Below are 21,599 nucleotides of genomic sequence, written 5' to 3'. Positions count from 1 at the left end.
ATACCAAAGACAGTAGATCTCAACCCTAGCTGCTCATATAAACCATCTGGGGAGCTTTAAAAATTTCCGGTGTCCTGGACTGTTCAGCAAACCATTTAACTCAGAGTCTCTGGGAGGGGGAATCAGGGATAGATGATTTTTAAAGCTCTCCAGGTGATTTCAGCAAGATTAAGAAACCTCTGGGCTGAATCAGCAAGAATCCGAGGCTTTCTGTAGGGGGCTGTCCTTACATTTTAGTAAGCTGATTTGATTTCTGCTTGATTGATTACCCTTATAGGTAAACTGGATACTGCCCTTTTGCCATCGGAAGGAAGTGTGTCTTGAAGCATTCCCGGTTTTACCATCGAAAGCCAGCCAGAGTGCTTACTGGACCACAATCAGAGATCGTTCAATCAATACTTGCTGTGCCAAAGCCCAAAGAATTATTTCTGGTAATATTCTCCAATCTGTGGCCAGATGGTGCCAAATGATGTTGACCCCACAGCTGTACTTGGTTCTCAAGGACGGTGGCCCCGTGGTCAAATCTGCTTTAAAACTGCCATGGTTCCACTCTCCAGTGGCATGAAAGCAGGAGCTGAGGGTCCTCTCAGAACTGGAAGAGTGGGCAGTGATGGCAGATCCTTCTCTTGGGACCCATGTAATATGCTTGAGTGCCTTGTATAGCTGCCATACCTGTGCCTACAGGATAAGAGGCATGTGAATTCTTATTTATATAAGGTAAAAAAAAAAAAAAAAAAAAGAAAGAAAAAAGCTGAGATATTGAAGGAGCCAAGATCCCCAGGGCAATAAGCCAGCTAGCACATCTACCCTACTGTGATCTGAAAACCCAGCCTCTGAGGTAGGCAAGGCCTAATGTATGCCAGTCTGATTTGGTTGAGTTCTTTTTGGTTAAAAAGATTGTGATGACAAAAATTAGAAGAAAAAAATACATAAACTCTCTATCCTCCCAGGCTTTACCCAAAACCGGTGGCCTCCTTATATACTAACACTTCCACTTCCTGCTTTTTAAACTCACTGCTTTGCCACCCTGCTACACAGGCCTCAGTAAACACAAGTTGTTCGACCATCCATTAAGACTGCATTCATTTCTTCACTGTTATTTTTCAATGAACATTTTCTGCATGTGATTTTTTTTTCTGGACTGTTTGTTTAACATAAAGTTACAGAACTAGAATTACTGAGTAGGAACTTTTAAATGACTCTATTACTAAATTGCTTTCCAAAAAAGTTATACTGATATATGTTGCCATCAATAGTAGATACCTGCCAGATCCCATAAAACTTCACCAGGGTTTTTTGTATTTTGTAAGTACAAAACACAGCTTACTGTTAAAAACCAGTAAGCTGTTGTTTTGTTTCTTGGGGGGTTTTTTGGTGGCTTAAAATACAAAATGATAACATGGTGGTGTTGTTATATGGGCTTCTTTGATTTCTAGCAATTTCCATTCCTTTATTGATTCATGCGTTCAATGAGGATGTGTTTATCGAATGCTTATTCTGTGCCAGACACCATTCTAGGCACTAGGACACAGTAAGCAAAACATCAAAATCCTAACCCATGAAGAAGTTACCTAATATGTATATTTTTTCTGTACTCTAGCAGCCACATGGCTTGATAAGAGTAGGGGCAGGGCACTCAGGCAATTTCCATGCACACATTTAATTCATACAGCTTAGTGCTGCAGAGACTTCACAAATCCCCTTTTTCAGGTGATGAAGTGCGGGCTTGCCTTGCCTGATGTCCCTCACTGGACCCAGAACCCTCGGACCCCAGTCCCTGACCATTCGGCACTCTCGATCCTCCCTGCATAGAGGAAAGTCAGGCAGAGCACGAGGAAGACTGGGCTGTGAGGGGCACCATACAACCCTGTCAATCTCCAGAAGGCCACAACTATGCCTTCGCAGAAACAAACTTTCCTCCAGATAAAAGCTAAATAGTGAAAGCTATCTGTTTCCAGGGCCACTAAGGGCTAGCTTGCTAGGGTAGCCAATTCTGTCCTGCCTGGATGCAAGGTGGAGGATTCTTGATCTCCTGGCCTAAGTGGACCACCTATTCCAGTGTCTAATTCTGAACCTGCCAATTCTATAGCTGTGCTTTCTCTTGAGAAATAGAGTCTCAAAAACAACAAGAATATTTTCCATAACTATGGTTAAGCATTACAGCCCATAGGATGTGTCCTGCCAAATGCCCTCACATCTGTGCTTGGAGTGGGTGTGGGAGCAAGAGGCTCCCCCTGTGGTGTTGCTTGCCTGAGAGGCTATGAGTTCAAATCACAGTAGGGCAGATGTGCTAGCTGGTTTATTGCCCTGGGGATCTAGCTCCTTCAATATCTCTTGTGGTCTTTTTTTTAAATGTTAGCCTTATACAAGAATTCACACAGCTCTTTTTCAAAACCTAGAAAATAAATACAAACAAAAAAAGGAGGCCAGGTGTAGTGGCTCACACCTGTAATCCCAGCACTTTGGTAGGCCTAGGCCAGCAGATCACCAGGTCAAGAGATCGAGACCATCCTGCCCAACATGGTGAAACCCCATCTCTACTAAAAATACCAAAATTAGCTGGGCATGGTGGCACGCTCTTGCAGTCCCAGCTACTTGGGAGGCTGATGCAGGAGAATTGCTTGAACCCTGGAGGCGGAGGTTTCAGTGAGCGGAGATTGCACCACTGCATTCCAGCCTGGCAATAGAGCGAGACTCTGTCTCACAAAACAAAAAGTGTAAATAAAACACTCAGAGATGGCTACTGTGGACATTTGCTGTACCTCTTTAAAGGTATTGTGTATGCATGTATGTATGTAGGACAAGAAATAGTGCTGTGGTCTGAAAGTGTACCTCCAAGATTCACACCTTGAAACGTAATGCCAATAGGTGAAGAAGCCAGGAGAGCAGAGCCCTTACAATTCATCACTTTCCAAAAGATGTGTGAGGGAGCTAGATGTTCATGCTTTCCACCATGTGAGGATGCAGCAAGAGGCACCATCTATGAAGCAGAGATAGCCTTCATAGAACTGAATATGCCGACACTCTCATCTTGGACTTCTCAAGCTCCAGAACTATGAGCAATACATTTCTATGGTTTATACATGCCCCAGTCTGAGGTATTTTGTCATAGCAGCTCAAATGGGCTAAGACAGATGGCTAGCTAGCTAGATATGCAAAATGGGACAATTGCATTGCATACTTTTTGTAATATACTTCTTTTCTGCTCAGAATTCTACAGTGATCATCTTTCCATGTTCTTGAATATTTTTCTACAGTGTTTTCATGGGTGCATGGTATCTGTGGAATGGAAAACTAGCATATTCATCCAGGTCACTTCACCAACACTTATTAAGGAAAGTATATCTGACAGCTTTATCCAAAAAGAAAGATTGATTTCGATCAAGAGCCCTTTAATTTTGTTCCCAATTTTCATGGGACCAAAAAAAATGCTGATGATGGTTACTGACGAGTAAATTTGTTTTTTGAAGGGTCTAATTTTCATACACAGTGGATTTGCCATGGAAACACTGCAGATGTGCACAAGAGCCTTCTTGGATCTAGAAAAGGGAGGAACTTTGAAAATGCCTCACACTGCTTAGGTACTAGTGAGTTTACTAGTGGGGGGATATCATGTTGTCACCACAGACAAAAGATGCTTCTTCCTTACTAATCTTTTTGAGTAAACCAGTGCTTGGACTGATGCCCTTTTTCCTTGAGGAAACAGTGTCTCTTGATAAGAAAAAAAAAAAAATCTTTTCTTTTCTGTCTTTCTGCAAAGAACATGACACTCCAACATTGCTACAAAGTATTTGTGTTTTGTTTCAATCTTTCTCCAAATGCAAGTATAGATGGAACATAAATTTGGAATGAAAAGTAAACTTTGGACTTCTTTTGAAAATATCTTTAAAAAACAAGAGTTTTTCAACAATGAAAGTATTGATAAAATCACACTCTCAATCACCTCACTCATGTTTCCTGTTTTGGTTAACACATTTGAATTGACTTCGGCCTTCCTACTGCCGCTCTTCCACCTGCAACTCTGGACTGAGTGCCATGCATTGTCTGGGAACTCAGAGCCTGGAACTTCCGGCAGAGTCTGGAGTTGTTACCTGTTGATGGGTACGAACCATCTCCAACAGTTCTTATGAGGAGCTGCCTAGCAGAGAATTCAGTATAGACCTGAGCCAGTTGTCATACAGACAACTGCGCTACTTATTCCTCTGGGCCACTGGTTATTACCCCTGGTTGTTCATTAATCATCAGGGGAATTTTTGAAAAGTATGGGAGCCTGTCCACTTCCAGGGATTTGGCTCTAATGGGTCCTCAGTGAGCCAGGACATTGGTTTGGATTTCACTGGTTTAGTTTCCCTCTTCAAGACTTTTGCTCTGGAACATGCTGCATTTTCCCAGGCCCAGGGCAAAGAAGAATGTCCTCCATGGATGGTTGATCAGAATTTAAGGGATTGCTTGTTATGCTGCTTTACTTCCTGACTGTTCACCTAGTCTTTTTTTTTTTTTTAATGTAACACGTGAAAAGTTTATCTCTCTCAAAAAATAGATACAATAGTGTTAATGATAATAGCAGTTGTGGCTCATGGAGGTGGTTCCATTGGCAAGCCCTGGTTCCCTTCAGTCAAGGCTCACAAGCTGGTAAAGCTGGACTTCCATTTTCCAGTAGATACAGGAGCTTTGTGAGCTAGAATCACAATGGCAGAAACTACTTTCATCAAGCTTAAAGACACACTCAGTTTTTCTCCTGCCTCTGCATGGTCTTTAATAGCTTTTTTATCTTGATAGAAACAATATATTTCTGTAATACATTCATTCAAAGCTACTGCGTATCCTCTTTGGAAGTGAACAGAGACTACATTGCAAATAAATATATTTGTCCCAAATTGACATAAATAACATAACAATGTTTATGTATCATTGGATTTCTCAAGGCAAAAAGGGGAAATCTATTTGATGTGATTGAGTTTCTAAAAATGGTCACCGTCCATTCATTCTCTCCTCTATGCACTTGCCACTAGCCACTGAGAGGTGGAATCTACCCCATGCCCACTCTGCCTCTGGCCCTGAGCCTGGACTGGCTCTGGAACTGCCCTGCTGGCGAAAATCCTATAGAATTACATTCTGGGACTTTTAAGCCAAGGCCTTTAAGTGAACTGGCAGCTTCTGCTTTCTTCCTTCCCTTGGGCCCCAGCCTCCATAAGAAGCCTGGGCCACATACAGAGGCATGTGAAAGAGAACCTGGGCACCATGGTGACAGCCCCAGCATGAGTTGGGGTCCCAGCCAGCAGGTAGCACCTACCATCAGCCACATCAAGGGGGACTTCTTAGAGGCTCCAGCCCAGTTGAGCCCCAAATGACTGTAGCCCCCGCCAATGTCACATAAAAAAGGAAACCTGCCAAGGAGTCAACCCACAGAAATAATAAAATGACTGTTGTTTTTAACCACTACATTTGGGGATGGTGGCAATAGATTAAAAGCAACAATGACAATAAAACACTTGGTGCTGTGGCTCACTCCAGGTTATAGCAATTGTATGAATCAGGGTTCTCCAGAGAAAGAGAACTAATAGAATGGAGAGAGAGTGAGAGAGCACCTAAAAGCTGCAGGGCAGGCTGACAGGCTGGAACTTCTGGCAGGAGTTAATGTTGCAGTCTTGGATCCTAAATCTAGAAATCTTGGGCAGGATTTCTGTGTCGTAGGCTGGAGGAGAATTCTCACTTCCTTGGAGGACCTCAGTCTTTTCTCTGCAGACCTTTGACTGATGGAATGAGGCCCACCCATGTTAGAGGGGTAATCTGCTCTCCTTTACTCGAAGTCTGTTGATCTCAATATTAATGACATCTAAAAAATGCCTTCACAGAAGCATGGAGACTGGCGTTTGACCAAACAGGGTACCATGGCCTAGCCAAGCTGACACATAAAGTTAGCCACCGCAGCAATGAACCCTGGGAGTTGCCCTGGCTTTCAGGCCTGCATATGGGGCCGTCACTCCTCGGCTACTGCTGGAGACAATAAATGAACTGGACATGCCCAGGGCCAGCCACGAGCCAGGTGCCATGGGACAGCTTAGCTTCAATCCCTCCAGTAGAGGAAAGATAACCACAGTCAGCACCATATCCACTTCCCTCTGGATGAGTTCAGCCCTGAAAAGAGCAGGGGGGTTCCTGGCTTCTACACCAGAGATGTAAGGAAACCCGGATTCTGAACTCCCCCCTCAAAGTGAGGAAAGTGAGGGCCAGGTGAGACTCAAGTCGGCCACTCATAACCAAATGGTGCTTTATAACAAATGGCCATCTCCACCATTCCCAGGTTGCTAGTGATACCGAGCTGCTTCTAGAAAGGGATGCCCAATTTAGTTTTATGTGGAATTTAGTTTCAAGGACAACTAAATAAAAAAGAACAACTCTGTACAGGGTTTGTAAAAATAGACAGCTGATGGACTGCCCTCTCCTCTGGCCTGGTCCTCTTCCAGCGCCTTGACTCCCTCTCATCAGACTGGTCTTTTCAAAGCACGAATCTGATCATACAATTTCCTTGTTGAAAATCCTTTCTTGGCTCCTTGTCACTCATGGCAGTTTCTCAAAATATGATGTGTGACACATCAGGTAGCTTTAGGTGGCATACAAGTGGATGCTGTTTATTTTAATAGTGACATTTTGGTTTTTGTGGTCATCTTCTATTTAGGACAAGTTAACATGGTTTTTCATTTTTGGTAGTGGAATTAAATGGATTTACTTCTCTGCTGGTCTGAAGAACAGTGTTAGGTTAACAGCGATTTGGATGGTGGGAAATGGCAGAGTCACAGAGATGGACTCAGACATGGGGAGTAGCATGGCCTGGGGGCCCTGCCAGGTCTGCCTGCTGCCTCCTCTCCTTTTGTCTCTCCACTGGAGGCCTCACCTTGATCTCCCATGTAGCAAAGAGCCAGCAATTCCCAGGACCACACCTCATGACATTGCTAATCCCACTGTCTGGGATGCTCTGTCCCCAGGCCGCACCGCATGGAAAATTCCTATTTATCTTTCACATCCCAGCTCAGGAGTCACCGCTTTCACAAGGCTTTCTCCAAATTGTTTCCTTCCATGGTCCCTGCAGCACAGACCTTCCCCTGTGTGTCTCCCACCAGGAATAGGGACTGTGCTGGGAATGTCCTCAGAAGCTTGGATGCTTCTGCAGGCTTCAGGATGGGAGGAAAAGACCCTGTCACACTGCTAGATGGGCACTGTCAGCTGATGTCTGAGGGCAGGGTATAAAAGAAAAGGCAGCTACCTGCTTTTTGCCATAAGTGCCAGGGCAGCTGGGTGCTGTCTGAAGGGGTCCTTTCCCAGGCCCAATTTCCCAAACACAGGGAGAACACCTCCCATTTTCCCCACTTCCCCCCGCTGCCCCCTAACTTCTATTTTCCAGAGAGTGAAGACAAGAAGAGGTCTGTGTGTGATATGTCAGGGCCCCTCTCCCAGCCCCGTGTTTCCCTCACAGCAGGGAAATCCTTCCTGTACAGCCCTCTCCAGAAGGGAACATGTCCCCCTGACTTCACCCAGAGCCAGATCAGTATCATTGTTTGCACAGAGAGAAACCCTCCTACTGTGATTGCCAGTGATAGCAGTATGGGTTGTGGAAAGCTGGGCAGGGGGGCAGGGGTGTGGTCTGGACTGGGACTCTGTCTGCTCCATGGCTTCTGTCCTGGTGGAGCGAGGGTGCCACAAGCTGTAGAGCACAGGGCTATAGTCGCCTTACATGAAAGTGGGAGGCAGACAGGGTTCTGGGAGTTTCCAGTTTCTGCGCCTTGACACCTGACAGACAGCTGGTCTCAAAGCTCAGTTCTACCACTTAGGACTACAGTAGCTGGGCTCTGGCCCTTGGCTGCCTGTCTGTGAAGTGGGTGTCTGGATGGACACTGGTAACCTCTCCACATGTGTGGCTTTGCTTTCTTTTTGACTCTGCCCTTCCTTTGCTGCAGGGAGTAGGACTGTCAGCCAAGGGTGAGCCCATCACCTGACTGGCCAGAGAATCTATGCCCCCAGCCACAGTGATTAGTCCTGAAGTGGCCCAATTACAGTCCTCTTTGGGCAACTGGTGTGAGCCCTGAGAGAGAGATCTCTTACTCTGAACTCGAGAGTGTAAGGATGAGGCAAGAAATAAATCTAGAGAATAAAGTGAGCACAGGAGAAAGTACAGCTGAGGAGAGTGGGGAGGACAGAGGAAGGAAGGAGGGATCTGAACCCAGGAACATAGCCCCCTAGACTGAGCAGCCCCTCCACTTGGAGTGAGAAATCTTACTTACTTTGGGGCTTATGGAATCAGTGGATGGGAAAGAGAGAATTTAATTAGATGCTTGGGCCAGAGTAGCCCAAGAAAGAATGGTCCCCAATGCCACCATCTCCCAGTCTGCCTGGAAAGACAGGCAGGGGCAAGTGGTTCTGGGTCACTGTTCAGAGTCTCAAAGAAAGCCTGCCTCTCCACTGAGGGGTCACCCTGGTGCCATTGAATTATGGCTGGGCATGGAGAGTCCCCAGGGCTGTGGTTAGGGTGCTATCGATGCCTTCTGACACCTGTAGAGGCTGATGGAGGAAGCCAGGCATGCTGTGAAAGAGGGCATGGATATTCTAGTACTTTCTACAGAGAAGCTGTTTTCACTTGTAGGCTGCCAAGCTGGGACTGAGCTGCTCTGTCAAGTGGAGAGAGGCCCTCCTCCAAGCTGCTGGAGGAAAGACCATTCAGACCTTGGTTCTAAGCTGGTTCTGGACCTGTGGGAGTTCTCTAACTTCCTGTAGCCTCAGCCCCTCCAGAAGTGCTCCTTTCTGGCACATGGGAGAAAAATGGAAAAAGCATAGCTCCCTGCTCTCCTTTTTATTTTGCTCTACAGTTTAAAAATTAAGATATAAATCACATAGAATAAAATCTGTATGTAAAAAGCAAGTTTTATTTATGTATGGCCCCAGGCAACCATCACCCACATCAGGATCCAGAGCATTTCTGCTACCCAGAGGAGAGAGTCCTCTCCTGTCCCATCCAGTAAACCCCCCTCCTCAGGAGTAACCACTACTCTGATGTCTATCATCACAGGTTAATTTTACCTGTTCTTAAACATCATAGAAATGGAATCATACAGTACACATTCTTTTTGAGCAGTTTCTTTCATCCAGAATGTTTTTGAAATTCATCCAAGTTTGTGTGTCAGCAGTTTGTTCCTTTTCATTGCTGAGTAGTCTTCCGTTGTGTGTCTGCACAGTGACAGTCACATGTCTCATTGTGATGTGTATACACTCTGGGAAGTGCATCGTTAGGTACTTTTGCATTGTGTGAACATCGTAGAATGTACTAGCACAATTCACGGTAGGTGGTGCAGCCTACTACACACCCAGGCTGTATGGCCTCTTGCTTTTAGGCTACAAACATTTGCAGCATGTTATTATACTGAATACTGTAGGCAATTGTAACCCAATGGTAAGAATGCCTAAAAGTAAAAAAAGGTATGGTAAAAATACGGTATAAAAGATAAGAATGGTATGCCTGTATAGGGCACTTCCATGAATGGAGCTTGCAGGACTGGAAGTTGCTCTGGGTGAGTCAGTGAGTGAGTGGTGAGTGAATGTGAAGGCGCAGGATGTTATTGTAGCCTTCATAAACAGTGTGCACTGGGGTGATAGGAATTTTTCATTCCATTATAATTTCATGGGACCATGATTATGTAGTGCATGACTGTATGACATTTGGATGGTGTCTAGATAAACATTTAATAGGAATTTGGGTTGTGTCTTGTTTTAGCTTTTACAAATAAAGCTTATGAGCATTTTGATGGATATTTGCACATACTCCTCCTTGATAAAAACCTGGAGTAGAATTCCTGAGTGATCCAAGAGGTGAATGTTTAATTTTGCTAGAAAATCCCAAACATTTGTCCAATGTTACTGGATCATTTTGCATTTCTACCAGCAGTGAGAGCTCCACTTGCTCTGTTTACTTTTCAACATTTGGTATAGTCAATCTCTTTAGACACTTAAGTGGGTGTGCTATGGTATCTTTTTGTGGTTTTAATGTGCATTTCCTTGACAAATAATGGTTTGAGAACATTTTCATGTGTTTATTGGCCATTTAAATATCCTCTTTTTTGAAGCACTTGGTCAGTCAAGTCTTTTGCTTATTAAAATATTTTTTCTTGCCAGAATAAATTGGGATGTTTGTAACTTTTCTACAGGCAGCAATATGGAAATTACTAGGAGTTATACTTTTATTACTTTTGATTATTTGCATTAAGACCATAAGTTTTCAAGTGAGTGGTACAAAAGATAAGAAACAAAATTGTGTTAAAAAAAATCCTTGAGGCAATCAAGTATCAAAAATGACACTAATTTATTCTATTATGATGAGAAGAAATAAGATATAGTTTAAGCCTGATCTGAGATAAGAATTTTAATTCTTTAACCAGGCAAAAGATCAAAAGTTAATCCAAATAATTTTCAGATACAGAATACCATTTGTGCTGGTTTTTTTTTTTTTTTTTTTTTGAGACAGAGTCTTGCTCTGTCACCCAGGATGGAGTGCAGTGGTGTGACCTCGGCTCACTGCAGCCTCTGCCTCCAGGGTTCAAGCAATTCTCCTGCCTCGGCCTCCTGAGTAGCTGGGGTTACAAGTGCCTACCACCACGTCTGGCTAATTTTTGTAGTTTTAGAAGAGACGAGGTTACTTCATGTTGGTCAGGCTGGCCTCAAACTCCTGACCTTAAGTGATCTGCCCGTCTCCGCCTCCTAAAGTGCTGGGATTACAGGCATTAGCCACCATGCCCCGCCCCATTTGTGCATTTTTAAGGTCCATTATAGTAGCTACATTTGCAGAAAATGAAGAAAATTCTGAGATATAATATCAAATGGAATTTGGCAAGCAGCTCGTAATACCACTTTTATTTCGCATGCGTTAGACACCTACAGTGCACGTGAGGATCACTGTTAGGTGTCCGCTAAAGACAGCACCATCAGCAAGCATGCATTGAATCCCAAAGTACCTTCTCCATGGGGCTTCTTGAGTCTTCTTTGCAGCTGTTTTTCTTTTTCCTTATTTGTTGGTGTGCTGCTAGAAACCAGGTTAAATTGAATTTTGTCTTCACTATACTTTAATATTCTTTTTCTGAGCTGGCATCACTAGACTGACTATCCAGTTGTCTTGACTGCAGGACTCTACATGAATTGGTCCTTCCCTTAATCTGCCTAATTCACACAGTCTTTCAGCCACAGGAGCACATCTCGCAGGATGAGAAGTGTCTTTCCTGGTAGCTGCAATCTGCTTGAACTTAAGACATTTGCTGCCTGGTAAAGATATTGTGAGCTTGCTGAATCACTGCTGTGTTGCTCATAGCTGCATCCGAACTTTAAAAATTGCTTAGTCTCGGATCATGTCTCTCCTTGGTGGAGGCAGGTCAATAGCACACTTGGTATGATGGTTCATTTTAAGAGTCATATATGGGCAAACATTATTCCAGATGTTTCTGTAGGTGTTTTGGATGAGATTTTTACATTTAAATGGATGGGCTTTGAGTAAAGCAGATCACCCTCCATAATGAGGATTGGCCTCATCCAATCAGTCGAAAGACTAAATAAATAAAAAACTAAGCAAGAAGAGATTCTGCAGCCTATGGCCTTCAGACTTGAATTGCAACATTGACTCTTCCTGGGTCTCCAGGCTGCCTTCATAATCATGTGAGCCAATTCTTTAAAATAACTTTCTTCATATACCTATATATACAGTCACAAATTGCATAACAGCATTTTGGTCAATAATGGATCACATATATGATGGTGGTCTCATGAGATTATAATTGAGTTAAAGAATTCCTATCACCTAGTGATTTCGTAGCCATCATGACATCCCAGCACAACATATTACTCAACAAGGCCGTGGTTGAGATGGCAAACAATGGTTCCTGAGAAACTTGACTAATGAGGAGCTGTTTGAACTGGAACCAGAACCCATAGCTGAAGAAGAAGTAAGAGAAAAGAAAATGCAGAAAAGAAGAACCCCCAAGAATATTCACAGTGAAGCATTTGGCAGAAGCTTTTGCTGACCTGAACTTTTTCTTTTTAAAAAGTTTGAAAAAGTGACCCCCGACACTGAAAGGTTTTTATGAACAGAGAGGAATGTTCATGATGCATTATCTGCTTACAAACAAGTCTATGGTGAGAAAAGAACCAAGCAAGCTGCTATGGACATACTTCTAAAAAGAGAGACACCGCCTCAAGAAGAGCCTCAGTCAGGTCTTTCAGGCAGTGTTCCAGAAAAAGGCATTTTTATCATAGGAGATGACAGCTCTGTGCACGTTTTTGTCCTGAAGACCCTCCAGTGGGATGAGATGTGGAGGTGGAAGATACTGATATTAATGACCCTGACCCTGTGTAGGTGTATGCTAATGCGTGTTTGTGTCTTAGTTTTCAACAAAAAAGTTTAAAAATTAAAAAGAAAAACATTTTTAAATAGAAAAATAAAGCTTGTAGAATAGGGATATAGAGAAAGAAAATATTTTTGTGTTTTTGTTTTAAGCTAAGTGTTATTACAAAAGATTCAAAATGTTAAAAAGAAGTTTAAAGTATATGAAGCAAAAAAGTTACAGTAAGTTAAGGCTACTTTATTATTTAAAAAATATTTTTAGAAATTTAGTGTAGCCTAAGTTCACAGTGTAATGCCCTAGGCCTTCACATTCACTCACTGAAGTGCACTATACAATTGTGCAATTTTTGCTTTTTTATACTGTCTTGTTACTGTACCTTTTCTATGTTTAGATATGTTTACATAGACATATAAACCTACCATTGTGTTATAATTGCCAGTTCAGTTCAGTAGCATGCTGTACAGGTTTGTAGCGTAGGAGCAACAGGCTATACTACATAGTCCAGGTGTGTGGTGGTCTATGCCATTTGGGTGTGTACAAATACAGCCTATGATGTTTGCACAACAATGAAACTGCCTAAGGACACATTTCTCAGAATGTATCCGTGGTGTTAAGCAACACATGACTGTATATAGACACATCTTTTGATTCTGTCTCTCTGGAGAACCGTGACTAGTATACTTGACAAAAATGTCAGGGTAAGCCTGGAGTCTTGCTGGTTGTTCTGTCTGTCATGTTAAAAGAAAAACAAAACTATTAACTGGCTTTCATTTTTAAAAATTCCCAGGCCCCAAATTCTATATCCCCCTGGAATTAGCATGGCTTCAGGAACATCTTCCCTCTGCCTGTCAGGGACACTCTCCTCAGGCAGAATGGCCCTTTCCAAAGCTGGAACAACTTCCGTCTCTACTTGCATGGCTTCCAAAAGTCTGCATCCTTTTGGGAATGCATTTTGAAAGAGAAGAATCAATTGATTTGGGGGCATGCAATCAAGACACTGGGTATCAATATGAAGGAGTTCTTCATATAATATATATATAACATATCTTCATATAATATATATATATATATAATATAACATAAATTTGAGCCTCAGTTAGGTATGTGTATAGTAAAGAATTTCTTCCAGTTTGTGGCTGCCCTTTTCCCTTTATTAATGATGCCTTTTAATAAACATGAATTTAATTTTGATGAAGCTCCATTCATCTCTTTACAAATTTTATGCCTATTGTTTTTTTGTGTGTCTTAAAATATGTTTGCCTACCTCAACATCATGAAGACATTCTCCCACATTCTCTTCTGGAAGAACTATGCTATTATTTTTCAGACTTAGGTTTATGATGCATCTCAAGTTAATATTAGTGTTTGGTGTGAGGTAGGGAGTTAAGTTTTTTTTCCCATATGGATATGTAGTTGCTCCAGCAACATTTATTGAAAAGAACTTCCTTTTTCCTTTCTAACTCTCTGGCACCTTTGTCAAAAATCAACTGACTATACATATAGTCATTTTTACCTGACAAGTTTTTGGGTGAGTGGTAGCAGATATTTTGTCTGGAGCTATACTACCTGGACAAGAAGGCATCAGGGTCATCCTAAGGCCATCTGTATTTCCGATGAACTCGTCCTCATAGTGCAAAGGTATTTGGTTACTTCCATTTCCCAGTCACCTTTGTGAATTACTACTTTGAAGTTTTATGTTACCACAAAGCCTTGGTTTTTTGCTGTCAAATACCCAAGGTGCTTGACCCTTCCCTGCCAGTTTCCTTATCGGTAAAATGTATAATGGCAATAACTGATGCATGGGGCTGTTGCAAGATCAATGGGGTCACAAATGCAATGAGAACACTCACTATTGCCTGTTTCCTCCTCACCGCTGTGAGCTCCTTGAGAGCAGAGACTGTGTTTTATGAATCTCTGCATTTCAGTGCTTGAAAGGATACCTGGCATATGGCAAGTATTTATTAAATATATGGAGAATAAACAATATTCTTTTAGATGGCTTAGATAGAACCATTTGTATGGCAGCCTGCTGTTCTTTATTCCTACCAAATCCAGGGGACTTGTCTGTCTTCATCTTATTTGACACAGTTGACTGCTCCTTCCTGAAGCCCTTTATTCTCTTTGCTTCTAGAATATCGTACACTCTTTGCTCTCCTCCTGCTGTACTGAATGCTCTTTCTGAGTCTTCTTAGTCATGCCTGTTGCCTCTGCTCTAAAGGCTTTTCTGCCCAGTGGTCATGTACCACCCCTTTTCTTCTCTATGCCACACTGGCTCTCATGGTGACCCCTTCTACTCTCATGGCTTTATGTTCTATTTGCTCACAACTCCTGAATGTCTGTATCCATCCCAAGCCCACATTCATCTATGCCATGGCCTACTCTACTTAGACTCAACAAGCATTTACATCCAACGTTGTCCAAACAAAGCACCAGATCTTCCCACATGTGATTTTATTTCACCCTGTCTTGGGTTCTCAAGTTTCTCAAGACAAAATCTTCCGAGTCAGTCATTGTTCTCTTTATCCTCACTCTGCTCCTCTAGTCCTTTATCAGGTCCAGTCTGACTCTACCTCTAAAACCATTTCTAAATGTCTCAATTTCTTTCCTTTTAACTGGCTCTACTAAAGTTCAAGTCACCATCCTCTCTTTGCCGGCTACTGCAGTGGACTCTGGCCTGGTCTCTCAGGTTTCTTTCTTGAAGGATGTTCATACTACTACCTGTGTAAAACCCTGTCATAGAGCGAAGTCCAAGGTTGTTACTCTAGCCCAAAAAGTCTCATGGCAAGGGCATCTGCCTGCCTCCTTGACTTTATGGAAAAATGGTTTTATCTGTGGGGAAATCTGGATGATAAGAATGCAACATTCCTGACATCGTGGAGGCCCAGCCTTCTATCCAGAGTTATATAACATCTTGGAAGGTTACAAAGGCATTAAGTCAAGTCCAGGTTTGTCAGTTTCTCCAAAAGATGTCAATGAAAACTGCATATGTCTTGCAGCTGAGCATCTAAAGTATCAATTACCTGAAAAATACTGATAAGTGAAATCCACTGGTGGCTATAAAAGTGATTATAAAGCAGTATCACACTGAGTTAAGGAAAGCTTATGGGCGTTCTGGCCAGACTGGCTTAGGTTCAAATCCTTACTGTGCCCTGTCCTAGTGAGTCCCAGGGAATGTTAGCTGCTGAAGCTCTCTGGGCTTTATCCATAACAAGGGGTGATTTTGCCCTTAGATGTTTGCCAGAAGATTCTCTGACAGAGTGTCCTTTTCAGCAAGGGACAGAAATGCAGTAGGTGGGGTCTCTTTCTCTGCTCCTAGAGATGCAAAGGAACAGGAGCTGATGAGAGGTTCTAGAAGCCTAGGCTAGCTGATGTCTTACCCTTTCTACCCTACCTCACCATTATATGGTTCATTCTGGAAAAGGCTCTGCAGAAGTACAAGATTTTCTGGCCAACAGGCAGATTGCTGCTTTAGATGGGTGTGTCCTGGCAAGACCACCTTAATGACCTGTCCTGGCACTTTTAGGGTGTCAAGAACAGCCCTTAAATCTAGGCCCTTTCACAGATCAGAAGAGCCTGAGCATGATGTAGAAATTCTTCTCTAGTGAGAACAAGATCTACAGGGTGAAAAAATAGCCATCTTAAAAGTTAAGAAACACAAGAACAGAAAAGAAGTGTACCTTATAGATTATTTTTAAATGACCAAATTGAAGACCATGGGATTTCTTTTTTTTTTTTTTTTTAACAAACAACCTGGGAGACAGTGGTTAGTTTTGACATTGACATAGTTGTAGGGAACTCTAGTTTGTGGTCACCCAAGGTACTTTCCATGCACATGAATCATCAGATGCACTTAACTTGGGCAGAGCTCAATTTCAGATTATTTAAACCAAAGTAGAAAGCCCCATGTCGGGTTAACTGGCAGGCACATACAATAGACAGCCCAGATCTGGGAAGAAAAAAAAGTGTGTGAAAACAAATATATTCTGGTGGTTTTTAACATACTTGTCTATTTCTCACAGTGATTTGCATAATGTTGCAGAGGTGTTGCCTGGCAAGCTCCAGATAAAGATGTAGATTTTGTGTGTACCTGTTCGCAGGCTAGATAGAGAGCAGTCATATGCAAGTAAAATCTTGGTACCCTTCATTGCTTTACTTACTTTTTTGAGCAGGGTTATTGCTGTGTAAGTCACATAAAAAAATCCACACATTTAAAGTGTAGAATATGTTTTTGCATATGTATATATCCATGAAACAATCATAACAATCAATATAGTGAATATTTCTATCATTCTCAAAAGTTGCTTCATGTGTCTTTGTAATTATCCCTCCCAGGCCTCTCTTCTTCACTGTTAGTTTGTTTTATATCAGTAAAGGCTTTCATTTTCTATAGTTTTATTAAAATGGAATAAACAGAATATAGTCTTTCTGGTCTGGCTTCTTTTACTCAATATAGTTATTTTTGAGATTCATCCATGTTATGTTTATTATTATTTTTTCTTTTTTTCTCTTTTTTACTGAGTAATAGTTGATTGTATGAATATACCACAATTTATTTATCTATTCATTTGTTGATGAACATTTGAGTTGTTTCCAGTTTGGGGCTATTTACCAATAGAGGTACCATGAAGATTTATGTACAAGGCTCTGTATGGATATCTGCTTTCTTTTCTGAGAGGCTGGGACATGTGTTAGGTGCATGTTTAACTTTTTAAGAAACTCTAATCTGTTTTCCAAAGTGGTTGTTTGATTTTACATTCCCAATAGCATTGTATGAGAATTTCAGTTCCTCCATATCCACACCAACATTTGATATGGTCTTCTCAATTTTAGCAATTCTAAAGTATGTGTAGTGGTATCACATGGTGGTTTTAATTTGCACTTCCCTAATGATGTTGACGTCTTTTCATGTACTTATTGCCATCCATAGATCTTTCAGGAAATGTCTGTTTAAATCCTTTGTCTATTTCATTTTTAATTGGGCTGTTTTCTTATCATTGAGTTTTAAGAATTCTTTATATATTCTGGATATAAGTGCATTATCAGATGTGTCCTTGGCAAAAATGTTCTCCTAATCTCTGCTTATTTTTGAATCTCTTCATAGTATCTCTCAAAGAATGGAAATTGTAAATTTTGATAAAGTCGAATTTATCAATTTATTTTTTACAGATTGTGTGTTTGGTGTCATACCTAAAAACTTTGTCTAACCCAAGGTCATGAAGATTTTCTTTTATGTTTTCTTCTAAAGGTTTATAGTTTTCGATTTTACATTGAGATCTGCAATCCATTTGAATCACTTCTTTTTATATGATGCAAGTTTGTGCCCAATTTCATTGTTTCTGTTTGTTTCTGCATATAGGAAACTAATTTTTCCAGTACCGTTTGTTGAAAAGGCTATCCTTTCTTTGTTGAATTGCTTTTGCACTATTGTCAAAAATTTTGTTGTCCATATTTTTGAGTGTGTGTGTCTATTTCTGGACTCTATTTGGTTCATTGATCTTTTCCTCTATCTTGCTGCTAGTACTAGAATATTTTGATCACCTGTAGCTTTATAACAAATCTTGAAAGCAGATAGTTTTAGAACTCCAATTTTTTTCTTTTTCAAAGTTATATTGGCTCATTTGTTTTGTTTTTCACTTTCATATAAAGTTTAAATCTGCTTTTCAATTTCTACAAAAAGTCTGCTAGTAATTTGATCAACACTGCATTGGGAAGAACTCTCATTTTAGCAATACTGAGTCTTCTGACTGCTAAACAGAGTATATCTCTCTGATTATGTTTTGCAATTTTTAGTGTACAGGTCTTACACATATTTTGTCAGATTTACTCACAAGTCCTCCTTCCTTCCTTCCTTCCTTCCTTCCTTCCTTCCTTCCTTCCTTCCTTCCTTCCTTCCTTCCTCCCTCCCTCCCTCCCTCCCTCCCTCCTTCCTTTTATTTTTTTTTTGTCAGAATCTCAGTTTGTCCTCCGGGCTGGAGTGCAGTGGCGCCAACTCACTGCAACCTCTGCTTCCCAGGTTCAAGTGATTCTTGTGCCTCAGTGTCTCATGTAGCTGGGATTACAGGTGCAGGCCACCATGCCCAGCTAATTTTTTGTATTTTTAGTAGAGATGAGGTTTTGCCATGTTGGCCAGGATGGTCTTGAACTCCTGCCCTCAAAGTGATCCACCTATCTCAGTCTCCCAAAGCATTGGAATTACAGGTGTGATCCACCACAGCTCAGCGAATATTTCATATTTTTGATGCTGTTGTAAGAAATTGAATTTTAACATCCGACAGTTCCTTACTAGTACATAGAAATATAGTGATATTTTATATTTTTTTGTATTCTGCAATGTTGCCGATGTGGTTTGGCTCTGTGTCCCCACCCAAGTCTCATCTTTTAGCTCCCGTAATTCCCACGTGGTGTGGGAGGGACCCGATGGGAGATGATTGAGTCATAGGAGTGTGTCTTCCCATGCTGTTCTCCTGATGGTGAATGGATGTCACGAGATCTGATCTTTCTTTTTTTTTTTTGAGACAGCGTCTCGCTCTTGTCACCTGGGCTGGAGTGCAATGGTGCAGTCTAGGCTCACTGCAACCTCCGCCTTCTGAGTTCAAGCTATTCTCCTGCCTAAGCCTGGAATTACAGGTGCCTGCCACCACGCCTGACCAATTTTTGTATTTTTAATAAAGACAGGGTTTTACCATGTTGGCCAGGCTGGTCTCGAACTCCTGACTTCAGGTGATCCACTGGCCTCGACCTCCCAAAGTGCTGGGATTACAGGCATGAGCAACCATGCCTGGCAGATCTGATGGTTTTAAAAACAGGAGTTTCTCTGCACAAGCTCTCTCTTTGCCTGCTACCATTCACATAAGATGTGACTTGCTCCTCCTTGCCTTCCACCATGATTGTGAGGCTCCCCCAGCCATGTGGAACTGTAAGTCCAATAAACCTCTTTCTTTTGTAAATTGACTAGTCTCAGGTATGTCTTTATCAGCAGCATGAAAACAAACTAATACAGTTGCTAAACTTACTTTTGAGTTCTAGTATTTGAAGTGTACATTCCTAAGAATTTTGTATATACATAATTGTGCCAATTACAAATCTTTCCAGTCTATGACATTTATTTTTTTTTCTTTATCTGTTTTGCTGGCTGGTATTTCCAGTACTGTTAAATACAGTGGTGAGAGCAGACACTTTACCCTAATTCCTGATTTTAGCATAAGAAAACTCCATCTTTTATTATGATATATGATATTAGCTGTAGGTTTTTCAAAGGTATCCTTCAATTGGTTGAGGAAATGTTCTTCTATTCCTAGTTTTCTAATAGTTTTTAATCAGGAATGGGTGTTGAGTTTTTTCAAATTTTTTTTTCTACATCTAGTTAGATGATCTTTTATTTTGATATTGCTTTTATTTTGTAGTTAATAGTGATTTACATTGATTGGGTTTTAAATATCAAAACCAATCAATGCATTCTTGGGATAAACCCTTCTTGTTCACCATGTTTTATGGTTTTTATATATTGTTGGATTAGATTTGTAAATTTCTTTAGAAATGTTGCATTTATGTTCATGAGAGTTACTCATCTATAGTTGTCTTTGTTTTGCTTTAGAATCAGAGCAATAATAGGTTCATAAAAGAATTTAAAATTATTCTCGTCTCTTCAATTTTCAGAAAATGTTTGTAAGGATTGTTATTCTTTCTTCTGTTAATGTTTGGTAGAGTTCACTAGTGAAGCCATGTCAACCTGGAATTTTCTTCATGTGCTCATTTTAAACTAAACATTCAATTTATTCCATAAATAGAGGACTGTCCAGGTTATTTCTTTCTTTTTGAGTGAGCTCTGGTAGGTTGTGCCTTTCTAGGAATTCATCCATTTTACAATTTATAGGCATAAAGTTCATAACAATTTTTTATTATCTTTTTAATAAAATAGATCATCTGAGTGATCTCACCTCTATAATTCCTAATATTGATTAATTTGTGTCTTAAATAATTTTTTCCTGATCAATCTACTTAGAGGTTTTAAATTTTATTAATCTACTCAAAGAAGTAGCTTTTGGTTTTATTGATTTTTTTCTATTGTTTTTCTGTCTTCTATTTTATTGATTTTTCATTCTGATCTTTATTATTTTCCTTTTAATGCTTACTTTGGCTTAATTTGCTCTTCTTTTCTAATTTTTTAAGTGCAAGCTGCTGTCATTGGCTTGAGAGCTTTTCTTTTTTCTAAAGTAGAAATTCAGTGCTATATATTTCCTTCTACATATTGCTATAGTGGCATCCTGCTAGTGTTGATATATTGTGTTCTCATTTTAATCTTCTTCAAGATATTTTCTGTTTTTCCTCTTGATTTCTTATTTTACCCCTGGTTGTTGACAAATACATTACTTGTTTCCAAACTCTTGTAAATTTTCCAGATAGATTTCTGCTAATAATTTCTATTTGAATTCCAGATTGTTCAGAAAATATATTTTGTTTAACTTGAATCCTTTTAAATTTATTATGCATTGTTATGGCTCAGAATATAGACTATATCTTGGCAAATGTTTCTTGTGTCCTTGTAAACAATGTATATTCTGTTATTTCTGCATGATGTGTTCTATAAATGCCAAGTAGCTACATTTTATTAGTAGTGTGGTTCAGGTCATCTACATCATTGGTGATTTTTTTATTTACTCATTCTATCAACTATTGAGACATATGTTAGAATATCTAATATAAATATGTATTTATTGAGAGAGAGGTATTAAAATATCTAATATAAATATGTATTTGTTAATTTCTCCTTATAGTTTTATCAATTTCTGTTTTATGTACTTTGGAGTTCTGTTATTTGTTGCACAAACATTTAGGATTATTATGGTTTCTTGGCAAATTGACCTTTTTATCATTTTTAAATGTCCTTCTCTATGCTTGATAATATTCTTTGGTTGAAATCTACTTTTATATTAATATAGCCACACTAGATTCTTTATTAGTGTTTACATTGTATCTTTTTCCCATCCCTTTTCTTTAATGTATGTCTATATTTAAAGCACATGTTTTGGTTGGTAAAAAGCACATAGTTGGATTAGAATTTTAAAAAATGTAATTTGACAAACTGCCTTTAACTGATGCTGTTTAGGCCATTTAAATTTAATGTAATTATTAATATGGTTAGGTTTAATTCCTGTCATCTTACTGTTTTTCCTCAATTTATTACATACGCTTTTGCTCTTTTTTCTCTTTTCCTCTGACTTTTTT

General features: G+C 40.4%; 1 protein-coding gene across 7 annotated transcripts in view; it reads left to right on the top strand.

The window, feature by feature from the left end:
- Positions 1 to 21,327, top strand: part of BCL2L11 (BCL2 like 11) — a 93,491-nt gene extending 72,164 nt beyond the window's left edge. For all 7 annotated transcript variants that reach the window (XM_054244736.2, XM_008980271.5, XM_008980267.5 and 4 more), the window contains one exon: positions 278 to 21,327. In XM_054244736.2, the coding sequence (XP_054100711.2) occupies positions 278 to 565 (288 nt within the window). In that variant the 3' untranslated portion in view covers positions 566 to 21,327. The remainder of the gene's footprint in view (positions 1 to 277) is intronic.
- Positions 21,328 to 21,599: the final 272 nt, after the last annotated feature.

Source organism: Callithrix jacchus, chromosome 14 (genome assembly GCF_049354715.1).
Source record: "Callithrix jacchus isolate 240 chromosome 14, calJac240_pri, whole genome shotgun sequence".
NCBI lineage: Eukaryota > Metazoa > Chordata > Mammalia > Primates > Cebidae > Callithrix > Callithrix jacchus.
The sequence above is the reverse complement of the archived record's forward strand: the minus strand, read 5'-3'. Positions and strand labels throughout refer to the sequence as shown.